This window comes from Octodon degus, unplaced genomic scaffold (assembly GCF_000260255.1).
Source record: "Octodon degus isolate 3935 unplaced genomic scaffold, OctDeg1.0 scaffold00085, whole genome shotgun sequence".
Lineage (NCBI taxonomy): Eukaryota > Metazoa > Chordata > Mammalia > Rodentia > Octodontidae > Octodon > Octodon degus.
The window spans coordinates 2,309,165-2,323,635 of record NW_004524661.1 but is presented as its reverse complement, the minus strand read 5'-3'; the positions used below and the strand labels follow the sequence as shown (position 1 = coordinate 2,323,635).

Genomic DNA, 14,471 nt, shown 5'->3' with positions numbered 1-14,471 from the left:
CTACTTGTAAATGATACAAGATTTTTTGCTAATGAGGCATTATGTAGAACATATGCAAAAATCACAACTCAGTCTTCCAAAATAGACCACAACAACAGGAAAAAACATGATTTTAATAAAAAAGAGCAGCACTGGGCTTTTACTTCAAAGCAATTAAGGGCTTTGGATAACCAAAAGTTTATGTCAAGCTGATGCCAAACCAAACTGGTCTATTAAACACATACTACGAAGAGTTTCTGTAATATTCTATGAAAAGGCTCTCTGCCATAAATATCAAGCACTGCCACTCTGAAGATTACAACTATGTTAGGTTCATGTTTGAGAACAAGGGGTCCAACATCCAGATCAGACTTCTAGAATTTCAAATCTGAAATAATGTATCCGTGAAAGAGAAGTTTAAATATGTTTTCCATTTTGTGATTTTTCTCTACAGTAAATTATACCAAGTTTTATATTCTCCCCAACATTTTTTTTCAAGTTTTCCATTAGTCTCAAAAATTGCTGTTATACATAAAATTTTGAACTATGTGTAAACATATTTTTAAAAAAATTCTTAAGGCCTTATTGTTTCTTCAATTTCAAAAACTATTTCAAAAAAAATATGCTTTTCACCAGAGATATCCTTACTAAGCAAATAAGATGTAAATTTTTACTTTGATAAAATCAGTGAGGTTGGATACAAGCTGTTTATTTCTTCAGCCTACGTCATCTACCTATACTACTAATTTTACTACTGCTTCTATTTTTTAAAAATAATTTTAAAGAGAATAAAAAGTAAAACATTAAAGCGTCTAACTCGATATCACAAAAAGCTTGTTTTTTTCCTTTTGTTGTGTATGTGAAAACACAGCTTCCTGAGGAAGGCTTTCGTTTAGTTTCTAAGGTTAAACTCTTTCATATATATGTACATGAGAGTCTCTCTTACTGGCAATATTTATAGTACTGAGTATATGTCCTTGTTTATCACTCTATTTCTGCTGTTGCTTTAGTTCTAAGACCAGGGGACTTTTAGGCCTCTTCTCCAATCCACACTAAATGGTAGCTCTAAAACAATCACGTCCATCTTGGAAAAGAAACAGTTAACTACACAGTCTTATCTTACTGTCTGGGAACTTGAGAAATATAGGGAAAGCAGTCCCTGACAACCAAATGGTTTAAAAGAGCTGATAGGGATGAGCTCCCACTTGAGACTGGCCTATGTGAAATTTTTATTTAGATAAGGTCTTAAATATTCCTGTTGGCAATTAGACGAAGATCACCATGTTCAGTGTTGGAGTGTGGTCCTCTGGCATTGTTTCTTACAAGGAACCATTTCTTGATTTTCCAAGAAGGCTGAGTCTAAATCAGTTCTTCCTAAGGGAACACGGCTAACTCCTAAGTATTTGAGCTGGTTTAAAGCCAGATTTCAAATTAAATCCCTTTATTTCAATATAATTCTCAAAAAAAATCATGTTTCTTTTACTTTGTACCTTTTGGGGCATGTAATATTATTAGATATTATATTAGAATCTCCTTATATAGTTTTTATGCATACCTTTTTAGAAACAGATATTAAAGGTTACACTAATCTTTTAAGTCTTTTACAGATAAATATTTTCATATATTTTAGCCCTCCTTTTTAAAAAAAGAAGTTTCAGATTATGCATCTTTTCTTAGCTTCTGCATGCGTTACAATGTAAAGTTAATTCTGAGAGAGTTAAACTCTGAATCTGAGCAGCTAGGAAACCTTACTTGGCCTTTCTATATGAGATCTTGGCCATACATGCATAATACAATTAGAAAGGGGGAAAACAAGTAAAGGAACTTTATCTGATTTTAAAAAATTAAGAAATTTAGAGGTAAGAAATAGACTAAATGCGATGTGTAGGCCTTATTTGGATTATTATTTGGATTCTTTAAAACTATCTTCAAGAAAATTTGAATATAAACTGGTTATTACATGATATAAAGAATAAGAATTAAGGGCCGGCAAGATAGCTCAGTGGACTAAGCGCCTGCTTAGGCAAGTGCAGGGATGAGGGTTTGATCTGGCACCACATGTTGTGCTGACTCCACCCCCAAGTGCTCTGAGCCGGCCATTGAGACAGGGTGTGGTGGCACATGCCTGTAATCCCAGCACTGGGGAGGCTGAAGGCAGGAGGATCACTGAGTCCGAGCTGCATAATGAGACCCTGTACCAAGTACATTAAAAAAAAAAAAAAAAAAAAGAATAAGCATTAATTTTGTTAGGGGTTACAGTGGTGTAGTGGATGTGTTAAAAAATTCCTTGTCAGACAGAGATTCATACTAGGTATTTATGACTGACAGACTATCTGGCTGGGGCTAATTACTATAACTGAAGAAAACAAAGGCGAAGGGATGGATGAAATAAGATTGGTAAGGTGTTACTAATTATTGAAGTACATGGTTCAATATATATTACTTTCTCTGGTTTTGAGTATGCTAGATTTAAAACAGGAAAACAAACAAACAAATAAACAAACAAACAAAAAGCAGGGAAAGAAAGGGAGAAAGGGATGTGGCCTAGGGAGCACATGCCTAAAATGCATGAGAAGTTTAATCCCTACATTGGAAAAAAAGAAAAGAATGAAGAAGGGATAACAACAATAAAAACCAAAAACAAAGAGAAGAAAGGAATAAGCCATAAAGAAGAGAATTCAAGAATGTATGTGGTAAAAAGATGGTGTTGATGAAAATGTATCAAAGGGGCTGGAGAGATGGCTCAGTGGTCTAAAGCACCTACTTGAAACAAGCTTGGCAAAGCACAGGGACCTCGGTTTGATCCTCCAGCACCACATGCCAGCCAGCCCCGCCCCCTGGTGGGCTGAGCTGGCCACACACACACACACAATAAATAAATGTCATAAATAAAAATAAATAAATATTTAAAAAAAAAAAAGAAAATGTATCAAAGCATGAAGCAAGTGAATGGGAATCTGGAATCCAAACAGGACAAAAAGGTTATGAATGAAAAATATTACATGCTGTAAGTTATAAAAAATGCAAAGGTGGCAAAGAAACTGACAGATTTTACCATAATCTGCAACAATGAGGTATTTCAATGCAAATTTTGAGTATTAGGAGATATAACATCCTTTTGGGACCATAAACTGCTACCATATTATATAATTTACTCTTTTATTAAGGTTGCTGTAGACAGAAAGTAGGCCAAGAGCTGAGTTCTCGGTAACCATACTTCACTCAGTAGCTACAATATATTGGTAGCAGCTTCCTGCAATCATGGAAAATATCAGATATAACACGAGGAAGGCGCTTCCAGTCATCAGAAGTGGCTTAAAAACTCCATTTGAGGGCAGGTTAGAGAAAAATGCCTTGAACAGAAGTTGTGAATAACAGTACATTTCAAGAAGGCCTATATAAAGAATGTTAAAGAAAAACATGATTTTTTTAAATAGACTAGATATACTTTTTTATGGCATATGATAAATTATTTTAAAACTGATTTTAATCTTATGAAAGTGGTTGTTCTGTTTTAATGTACCTTTGGTCTGTAGCTTGTTGTTCTCGAATCTGAAGGAGAGATAATTCAATTTCATTTTCTTTTCTCTTCAATTCAGTTTTTAAGATATCAGCAACATTCTCTAACTCTTCTATCTGGGCTCTCTGTGACTGAATAACATTTTCTCTGAAAGAAAGAGCCTTTATAAGAATTTGTAGATTGAGAAGTAATTGTGGTATTTAAGATCAGTGCAAAGATAGTTCTTCATAGTAAAGAGCAAACAAAAATTCAAAACTTCAATTATTAACTATCCCTGTACATTGTGAAATAGCACCCATAAGGAAATAGTACCAGCTTGAATTTGACAATTTGAAAATACATATGGGAAAATTCAAGGTATTACTTTACAAAATTATTCAGTAGGCAATGTGTTGGTCCTTGGTTTGCTTCAATAGAGTAAGTATTGATCACCTAACAGTGTACTCTACAATCTGGTCTTCAGACAAGGCATATGCCTTGTTCTCATACAGCATAAGAACATCTGCCTATAATACCCAAATTAACACTTCAGAGGGAGAAGGCAGGAAATTTGCCAAACATAACTTACTGATCTCTGGCATGCATTTATCTCTTCCACGTCTGGCAGTAGCCCAGAGCAGTGAGCCTCAGGAAACTGATATGAATCCTGGTTTTAGCTGATTATCAGGTAACAAGATTATGTCTAGTCTTTTATTTTTTCAAACGAATCAATACTATAACTGATATTTAAAGTATCAAAAAAGGAAATATTTTGAGCCCATATTATTCTACAGCAACTATCTAAAGTATGATCCTCTTTGCATCATGTTCCCTTTCCGCATGCAGTGCTGCTGCTTTGTAAAGGTCCAGGTGAAGGCCTGCAGATAAGGCAGAACCTTATCTTTTTTTGACTCACAGATCCTGAAACCATGAGGCTTTGATTAGCTGCAAAAGAAAGTAAATGTTGCAGAAGGAACTTTTTTGAAACTGTGATATGAAGAATGCAGTACTATAGAATCATAGGGAAACAATCTGAAATCCATGTGCATCTGATAAGTCACTCTTCTTGTTAGTTTTCTAAACTACAAAACAGCTAGTTGACTCAGATCCTTTACAAAAAAATTAGCTGTAGTTTTCTGGGAATGAAAACATTGCTTCTAAAGCCTATACTATGGAAAATAATTTGATTTTATGTCATTCTTTTGAGGTAGAATTATAATAAAGAGGACAAGTCTATAAACCCTCCCATCTATGACATGGGATAAGTTACTCATTTCCTTTATTTTACTGAAAACATGTCATATAATACCTGTTATTACCCCACAGTACTAGCTCTGTATTTTAGTGAAGCAAATTATACAGAGTTCAATTGTGTTTACAATGAAGGAAAGAGAGGGATTACAATAAGACATGATCAATAAACAAAGTGATAAAATGACCATGAAAAGGAATACATACAAATTTCTTATTTCTCCTTTGGCTTCTTCAAGTAAACTATTGCCATGTTTTGTAAGGACGGGTTGTATAGGTTCTGCTACATCTACATCTTGGAATCTTATACCTAAAGATGAAGTAATACAATATGATTACAGAAGTGAAGTTGGAAAAGATCCTTCATTCGCTGCTATCTTAGGCATATTTATAATACAATAAAATTTCTTATTAAGTACTAAGATATATTTGTCCTGTAACACAGAGAATTATAAATACACTGCCACCAGGAATATTAGATCTTAGTCATCAGTAGACATTAAATAAAATGAAGCAACACATATTGCCCATGTAATAAATTCCACGGAAACTACATTTCCTAGAAAAAACTGGATTCAACTCAAGATCTAAAACTCTTGCAGTAATTCTGAAGAAGCACAATCATTAATTTAGGCCTCTACAATGAAAGCTAACATAATTTGAACAAAGTTTTCAGAACTTTGACTTAATGTTTCTGATAATTTTTATAATTAATTATTCATATTCCTTGACCCTACATGTCAAAATGCTTCCTGTACTTTGTTACTCTACCTCAGTGATGAAAATCCGTATTTAACCAAAGGTAAGTAAGTCAGTAGAATTTCTTTAAATAAAACAGTTCACTGCTGAGATTAAAATATATTATTATAAAAATAGTTATATTTGCTGTGCAAAGTGTTGTCTCTTTGTAGCTTCAGCTTTTTGGGATTTGGAGGTGGAGGATTGCTTGAACCCAGAAGTCTGAAGCTAGGCTGGGCAACATAATCAGACGCCATCTCTTAAAAAAAGTTATATGTGATTTTATAAGGATAGTCCCACTGTTAAGAACAAAACATACTTCTAATTTATATAAACTACTTTACAGCTTTAGAAAATTTAAGTTATTAGAGTTTAAGGTAACCTATGATGTATGACATGTATAAATGGAGACTAGCTCAAGGAAGTGTAGAACATTCTTTGGAAAAACTTTCTAAAAGTGAGAATTTTATTTTTTCAGTTAATAGATAAAATTGTATTTACCATATAGGACATAATACTTTGAAGTATATGTTGTTAAAAATAACGATTTTAATTAGAATAACTGAACTACTACTTTTTCCAATATGTTTCCATTAAAGGATAGAAAAGACTGCCTAAAATATCCAAATCATTCATGGTTAGAATTTGCCAATTATATAGTTCTGGAAGTCATGTTAACTCTTTAAGTTTTTTTTTCTACTTCAATCATGGGAAAATCCAATAGTAGTGGAATTAAAAAGTACTCAAAACATCTTTTAAAACCTAGTATGGTGGTGGATTGCTAACAGTTATATTTTAAAGAATACATACTTCAAAAGTCTTTTTTGTTTCACTGGTTCTTAACAATAGAAACTTTGTCTATATAAAACTAGTCACCTAAGCTAGTGCTTTCCATTCTTTTTCTTTTTTTTTTTGGCGGAACTGGGGATTGAACTCAGGCCCTTGCGCTTGCCAGGGAAGCGCTTATTCCACTGAGCCATCTCCCCGGCCCAATGCTTTCCATTCTTTATCCATGGAACAAATAGAAAATGACAGTAGCTGTACAGTAGCTTATGGGTACAGACTGCCCGTAGCTGGAGAGTGTTTGGGGTTCTTGTCCAGCCCTCTCAGGCTAACAAGTCTAGCCTAAGTCCTAGCTTCAAGAGCAGCCTTAAAGAGCCACCTAAGACTACTGGGGTATGATCTTTGGTAATCTTGCTAACATGCTCTCAGAAAAAAAAAAAAAAAAAAAAATCAAGAATGTTTTCAGCACCATTTAGCTTTCTGAAACTTCCATGTCCTGGATCCTACAAAGTGTGAATGATATAAATCACTAGGAACATGAAAGGAAGGAGAAATTTAAACGTTGTAGTCAGTTTTAATTTTTTTTTTTTAAATTTATTTTGAGAGAGGGTCTTACTAAGTTGTTCAGGCTTGGCTCAAACTTGTGGTTCTTCTGCCTCAGCTTCCAAGAATCTTTGGAGTATAGGCATGCACCATTCTGCCTAGCCATACAGTCATGTGAAAGACTGCTGCCTCTCAGGGCGTAAGTGCCTGCCTCATAAGTGCAAGGTTCTGAGTTTGATTCCTGGTACAAAAAACCCCCAAAAAACCGAAAACAAAAAAAGAATTGTTAAAGACTGCTGCTTTGTGGCCTTTTTCTTCTTTTTTTAAAACTACAAGGAGAAACTTCTAATGTCTTTTTTTTTTCTTTTGCGGTACCAGGGATTGAACTCAGGACCTTGTGCTTGCTAGGCAGGTACTTATACCACTATTTCCCAGGCCCGAAACTTCTATAAATATCTTCTACTTAAACAGCAATTTATACAGTAGAGTAGCTTGCCATTTTAATCTAAAATTTAGGCATTGTTTTTAATCAGTATAAAAGACTGTAGAATCACCTTGTCTACTTATGTTCTCAGATGGCAAAACTACAGTTCAGAGAAGACAACTGTTTTAGTAAGGTCAAAATATATTATTGTGGAGCTACAATATCCTGATGTCTTAGCTGGTATTATTATCACTTTTATAATTTTATAAATGGGGAAAAAGAGGTCGAGAGGTCAAATGCTCTCTTCCACATTAAGAAAGTTAATTAATGGCAGAATGTGTCTTCTGATTCATATTTCATTATGCTTAGTTTGGTTATGTTCACAGTCTACTGCAATCCCACATAGCTAGGAACAGTCAAGCCCTTTCATCCTGCAGCTGCCTTCTGCTTGTGTGGAGGCTTTTATTGACTTCAAAGGATCTCTATCTAGGGAACAGATAGTGTTAACAGTTTGGTTTGGAGAGAAAACTAAAACAAATTTCTCTCCCCTTCTGTTCATATGGTATCTTTTTCTTTCTCAATGAATGGAAACTAAAGTTTTACATGATTCTCAAAATATTTCTAACGGTGTTTGATCTTTACATGAAGCATCTTCCGAATAAAAATCAATTAGAGCTAACATTTTACTTTCTCACTAGTTGAACATTTAAAAACAAAATATTTACTTTTAGTTCTAGTACAATAAGGTTTGTCTGTGGGTAGAAAGAGCCGAGAATTTTAATTAGAAATGTTTAGGTTTGATATTGAGTCCTTTAATGCAATTCAGTTGCTTTGCAAGCGGGTAAGTCATAAGTTCTATGTGCTCAGAATGAAGAACATGATTGCACTCTAATTATTTTTACATGGAAGAGAATTTCTGGTGACTTGCTTCAATTCTGCTTTGTATGTAAGGACAACTCAAGTTCAGAATGACTGAGTAACTTGTTCAAGATATTAAGTGGAGGAGGAGAACCTAACATTTTAAAAGCCTGGTTATACATCCATCCCACTGTCTTGCTGTTTGCACACAATGAGGAAGATTTCAGCAATTCTGCCAATTTTATAAAAGGTCTCTGAGTGAAGAACTTAAATGTGATTGTTTAAAACAGGTATGAACATACATAAACAAACTAGATGGTCTCCTGCCTGGCCTGACTCAATGTGATTTCTATCTATAATATAAAAACTAATTCAAATTCAGCTCAAATTTTACTTTGACTAAACATTTCATATCAGCCTGAACAGTTATGTTGAACGTCTTACTAAACAAATTTGAGAATAAACTAGTGATCTTTTTTCCGCATTGGAGAGTGAACACAGAGCCTCAGGTATGTTAGGCAGGCACATCACTATACCACTCTGCTAGATTCCCAGTCCAATCTAGTGACTGTTAAATAAAATGATCTCTATGACAATATTAGGAGTTTTGTCAACAGGCCAAAAAATGATTATTTTTTTAGCATTTTGAGGACACCTAAAATATGAAAATTATAGAAAGGAGACTGTGTATCTGTCTAAAACTATGTAAGACATAAATTTAGAATTTGATATAAGCCATATTTTACCTTTCTTGGAACATTCCGGCAAGGCTGCATTTTCATTTGCTTTTCTACGGCCAGTGTTAATGCGAGACTGTACATAATTGTATGGAGTCTGCCTGTAACCCTGGATTTGAAGCTGCTGTTTGGCTGATATCAGTCTGTTTTTGAGGACTTCATTTTGTCTTTCAAGCTCATGCACTTTCTCTTGCAGCTGCTCAATCATTTCTTCCATTTCCACATCTCGTCCCAGCCGCTTGGGGCCGCCACCAACCCGCTCATATCTTTTCTTGTCATTAACTAGCCGTATTAACTTGGTGGCCATTCTAGGGAAATAATAAAAAGATGAAAAGGAATGTGAGAAGTCAGCATAAAATGCATTCTGTTGAAAGGAACATAATCACTGTGAAGACTTCAGTGCAGAACCTGAATAATAAATTTCAGGTTTTGATGTAACTATTACTGCCTGTGAAGAATCCTTTGATGATAATTGAAACCATTGGGCAACAATCTGCTTTATAGCACTGACAAATAACAGTTTCCTAAGGCTTATCATTTAAGGTTAGTAAAGAGAGGACACATATTTACTCCATATGTTCCTGAAATGCAATTTTTAATGCATGACCTTATATAGGAATGCTGTATGTACTTAAATATAGTTACAGATTGTGAATGTGGTGGGTTATATCTGCAATCCACAGTACATTAAAACTTTTGAAAAATGTGTTAAGACTATACAGCATTTAGGTAATACACTGTTTTCAGTTTCTGAAGGATTAAGACAAATTATACATATAAAATTGTTAGAATGCATAGATACACGCATTTAAAGTCCAACTGAAACTTCTGAAAGAAACCACAATGCACTACTAAATATCGCTTAGTGCTCAAGGAACATAAATATTTAATGGTAGAAAATAATTAGCTACAAGTACTAGCATCATTTTAATGGTACTTCAAAATTTAGACATAAATTGTGCATCAGTTCTGATACCTCAGGAGTTTATACCTTTGAGTCTTTCAAGTTTTGATAAAAACTGGTTAGACAGAACAAAAGACAGAAAGGGCACGCAGGGGTGATGTAATATACACGTACAAAAAACATGCCTGACAGTGAATGGAAAAATCTTGGCAGGACAAGAAAGAAAAGGTGGCTTTGATGAGAGACACAAGTTCAAGACTTTACAAAATTGGTCGCACATCTTCAATAGCTGATTCTAGTTTATAGTGAATCTATTTTTATAAAGACCCAGACAGGAGATTGAAAATAAAAACACACTTCATTTTTCTTTAAATGAGGTTTGCTTTATTTTAGCATGGTTATGGGCAGAAGCTTTTACTTAAGAACAAAAGTGAAATAAAAAAATCCTTAATAGTTTTGGGATGTCATAGAACAACTCCCCCTTCCCCCCCAAGCAGAGTCCTCTGTAAATGCAGTAGTAATACATGTCTATCTATACTTTTGGCTACTCTGCCTACAGCATGTGGTATCAGGGAGAGCTATGCAAAACATAATCAGTTAAGATTGTTTTCTCTTTCCCTTGAGGCACATCCATTAAGCATGCTTTATAAGGGATATAGGATAATAAAAACCAAGATCCAAGGGTACCACAAACATTCTAGTAAAATAATCAATGGATTAGTTCCTTTTCCACCTAATCCAGAGAATGATATATCACTGGGAAATCTGGCCAGGTAGCAGTCCTCCGGAGCTGCCGTGTGCTACCTAGCTTGATAGGGAGGTGCTAAGTCCCTCCCAATGTATTACCCATAAAAATAAAAGTGATCCAAATGAGATAGTTGACTCTGTCTCATAGTTTAATTTCTTGTTACAAAGAGACTATGATGTAGAAATAGAAGTTAAATTCAAAACAAGGCACAGATTTAGTATCAGAAGGTAATGAAGAGAGACAAATAATCCAAATTTTTAAGGCCAAAGAAACATATCAAAAGTATCTTTAAATTCATTATATGGCATTCAAATAAACTTTGTTTAGGTCAAGTACGATTCAATCTGTTTTTGTCCAGTAATAGACTTATTCTTCATTTGAGTGTTTTATGATATTAGTATTTAAACTGGTTTACACAATCTACATTTATACGAAACAAAGTGATGCTAATTACATGTTAGGGATTTAAGAGACATTGAAAAGACAGTTCTATGCAAGTACATAGGTAACTGCAGTGGTGTAAGTCTGAGAAGTAATTCAGAGCTTTGGGTCAAAGTGTTCAACAGACTGCTACTCTCACAGCTGAGTAAAACAAAATCCCAGGAAGTTAGCTGGCCTGAATATACAAAAGGTTAGTGGTACAGAGGTACAAGGAGACATGCAAAGAATTGGACTCCTCACCCAGGTTTTTTTTTTTTTTTTTTTTTTTTTTTTACTATATAACTCATTATTATTTTTTGGCTAGGACAAATTACTAATGAGGTTAAGGTTGGGAGTTCAATTCTTTCACTGACCAATTAGGCTTACAAAGAAAAAAACCGGACAGTGGTCACAGAATATATGCCTAATTCTACCTAGTTGACATGGGTGTGCTTTTGGTGAGAAAGGAATTCAGGCCAGTCTTGAAAATGGTACTTTTGGGGCCTAAAAACCAGCTCATAGTGCTGACCTTAACAGACCAGTAGACTGAAAAAACAAGGCCCTGACAGTAGGAAGTACACTGGAACCACCTCTTTAGATGAACTCCAAGCAGAAAAAACCCTATCTTCTTTACTTTATTTTTATGTATTCGGTACAAGGTCTTACTATGCAGATTGGACTCGTAGTGATCATCCTGTTTCAGCTTCACCAGCAGTGATATTACAGGTGTGCGCCACCATGCGTGATTTAGGTGGCCAGCTCAGTGTGCCCTAGGTGGGGCCAGTGCAGCATGCAGTGCCGGGGATCAAACCCAGGTCCCTGCACTTGCAAGGCAGCTTACACCACTGAGCTAGCTCCCTGGGCCCTACCCTCTTTTTTCAGTGGCTATCTTACCTCTTCTAGACTATGAATGTGAATATAGATTTGCTCATACTTACAAATGTTAATATACTTTTGTGTCTTTAATGCTATCCATTCAAACAGAGAAGCACAATATTTCTCAATTTTTTTTTTTTTTTAGTTTTTTGAGACAAGGTCTTGCTCTGTAGTCCAGGTTGGCCTTGAATGCATTATGCAGCTTAAGCTGGGGTTGAACTCATGGCAATCCTCCTACCTCAGCCTCCTGAGCCTGGGATTATGGGCCTGCACCACCATACTTGGCTCTCAATAATAATTAAAGGTATCTATTCTTGACACTATTTCTGCATAATTTGCTTTTTGCATATAAATCAAAAGTGATAATATATTTTTCCCTAGAAGCAGTAAAGGTCCTTTAAGTTAAATACTGAATCCAGACTAATCCAAGCAAAGTTAAATACATTCCAGGGAGTAAAGTGATGTTTTCTGCCAGGAGTGGCGTTACATGCCTATAATCTCCGCACCTGGGAGGCAGAGGCAGGAAAGTTGCTGTGAATTTGAGGCCAAACTGGGCTACATATTGAATTCAAGGACAGTCTAAACTACATAGTGAGGCCCTGTTCTAAAACAAAACAAAACAGTGGCGTTTTCAGTTGTAAACCCCAAATCTTAAGGGAACATGCATTCTAATTAGTTGGAGTAGTTTATTTTTTTAAACTTTCATTTTAAAAGCATGACCTTTAACAAACAGATGCTTTTGCCATTTACTTATTAAACTATAAATATTAAACCAAAAGCTAGAGGTATGATATATTCATGGCACATTTCATGATTAGCTCTTTTCTTTCAAATAGCAACTTCAGACATAATAAACATTCACGATCTTTCAGGTTTATTATTCTAGCTTGTAAGATTTTCCATTTTTAAAAATCCTATTTATTTACAACTTGCCTATTCCAGAAAAGATTGAAGGTGGGGCTTTCAATTAAGTTCATAAAAAAGTGTACCCTCCAAATGTTACAGAGTCAAGAAAAAAGCTAAAAGCTTTTTATCATAACCTTTTAATTTTATCCTCTTGCTTACGGGCATGCTGTTTAAGTAAAATGTTCTCCTCATGCAAACGCAAAAATCTGTCTTCTAGTTCCTCACGACTGATACGTGACACTGCCTGGCGAGACTTCATTGTTTGTGTTGTTGAAATTTCTGGAAAAAAAAACAAACATAAAACCAAAAAACAAAAAGACTCAGATTTTTCTGTTTTGTGACCTAAAATTAAGATCCCTTGAGCAAATATTACAACTTGGTTTACATCAATGACTTTAAATGAGAATAAAAATCTTTATGATTAATACTTCATATATAGTTTCAGGGGTTTAAGCGAGAATAGTATTGATTAGGATGTATTTAATCATTATTTCACAATATAAGGTAGAACTCTGATTCAACAGACTTTCAGCATTTATATGAATGTTATAAAAACTAAAGTCAGAAAAGTCGGTGTACCTAGGCCGGAAATCTGGCAGAGTGCTTGCCCAACATGCATGAGGCCCTGGGTTAATTCCCCATTAATTCAACAAAGAAAGAATGATGGAAAGAAAGAGAAATTTTAAAAAGATACATTATCTAAAAACATTTATCCTTTATAAATGGAAGACTTTGAATAATTTGGTGAACTAAACATAAGACATTTTTCTGACCTATGGGTATTAGCTTATAGAAAATAAATGGCAAAAAAAAAAAGAAATTAAATGGCAAATAAAGGGTAAAATTTATAAGATAATCCCTCCAGAAAACTCCTAAAATTTAAAAACTGCCTACTGAAAGCTTAAAGACCATTTCTCTTTAAGCTACTTTATATATTTTTAGAGGACTTCTATAACCTTTTATCATGTGTATTTAATACCTTTTTTCTGTTTTTTTTGCAGTACCAGGGATTGAACTTGGGATCCTGTGCTTGCAAGGTAGGTACCTAATGCCACTGTGCCATATGCCCAGCCCTACAATACCTTTTTAAAGATGCATAAATTTGGTACTTTCATATTATTGTGAAATACACCAATTGTTAATAATCCTTTAATAAAAACAAAGAACAAATTGACAGAGAATAACATCCTATGGTGATTACTGAGGACAAGGATTGGACTCAACAACAAACTCCAATAAACAGCTTTGCATATTAAAAATTTTTTTATTTTATTTTTTAATTAATTTTAATGAGAAAGAAACAACAATTAGACAGTTTCAAAACAGGTTAGTAGGACAGGTACAATAGTCAATACATTGCATTGTACATTGAAAATTTATTTGTATTTGAATACCTTATACTTTCTTAAAGATCTAAAGCCAAGTTTATATATACTTTTTACTTCCAACAGAAAATCTTTTTTTTTTTTTGGCCAGCACAGCCCACCTTGAGGGTGGGGCAGGCATGGCATGTGGTGCCCAGGATCGGACCGAGGTCCCCTGTGCCTCCCTAGCTTACCTAATTAGGTGCTTTAGACCGCTGAGCTATATCTTACTGGCCCCCAACGGAAAATCTTTATGGTAGAATTTGTCTGTTTTAATGAATAAATATATTGATCACTTTTCTGAGCTAGTCAAGGTGGCAATTTATTGTAAAGATGATTCAATACTGGAATGTATTTTAAATTCTCAGCCTTTTCAGTGGCAAATGTACTGACATGAGAGGATGGTTGATTGAACCGTGGTCCCTGTGCTTTGCTAAGCTT

The 14,471-nt window shown here is 34.6% G+C and overlaps 1 protein-coding gene across 3 annotated transcripts in view; it reads right to left on the bottom strand.

Annotated features, from left to right (window-relative positions):
• The window catches only part of Rpgrip1l (RPGRIP1 like), a 112,876-nt gene that overhangs the window by 90,555 nt on the left and 7,850 nt on the right, over positions 1 to 14,471 (bottom strand). For all 3 annotated transcript variants that reach the window (XM_004637019.2, XM_023721762.1, XM_023721761.1), the window contains exons 3-6: positions 12,801 to 12,945; positions 8,822 to 9,120; positions 4,937 to 5,039; positions 3,503 to 3,646 (exon numbers count right to left, since the gene is read on the bottom strand). In XM_004637019.2, coding sequence (XP_004637076.1) covers positions 3,503 to 3,646; positions 4,937 to 5,039; positions 8,822 to 9,120; positions 12,801 to 12,945 — 691 coding nt within the window. The remainder of the gene's footprint in view (positions 1 to 3,502; positions 3,647 to 4,936; positions 5,040 to 8,821; positions 9,121 to 12,800; positions 12,946 to 14,471) is intronic.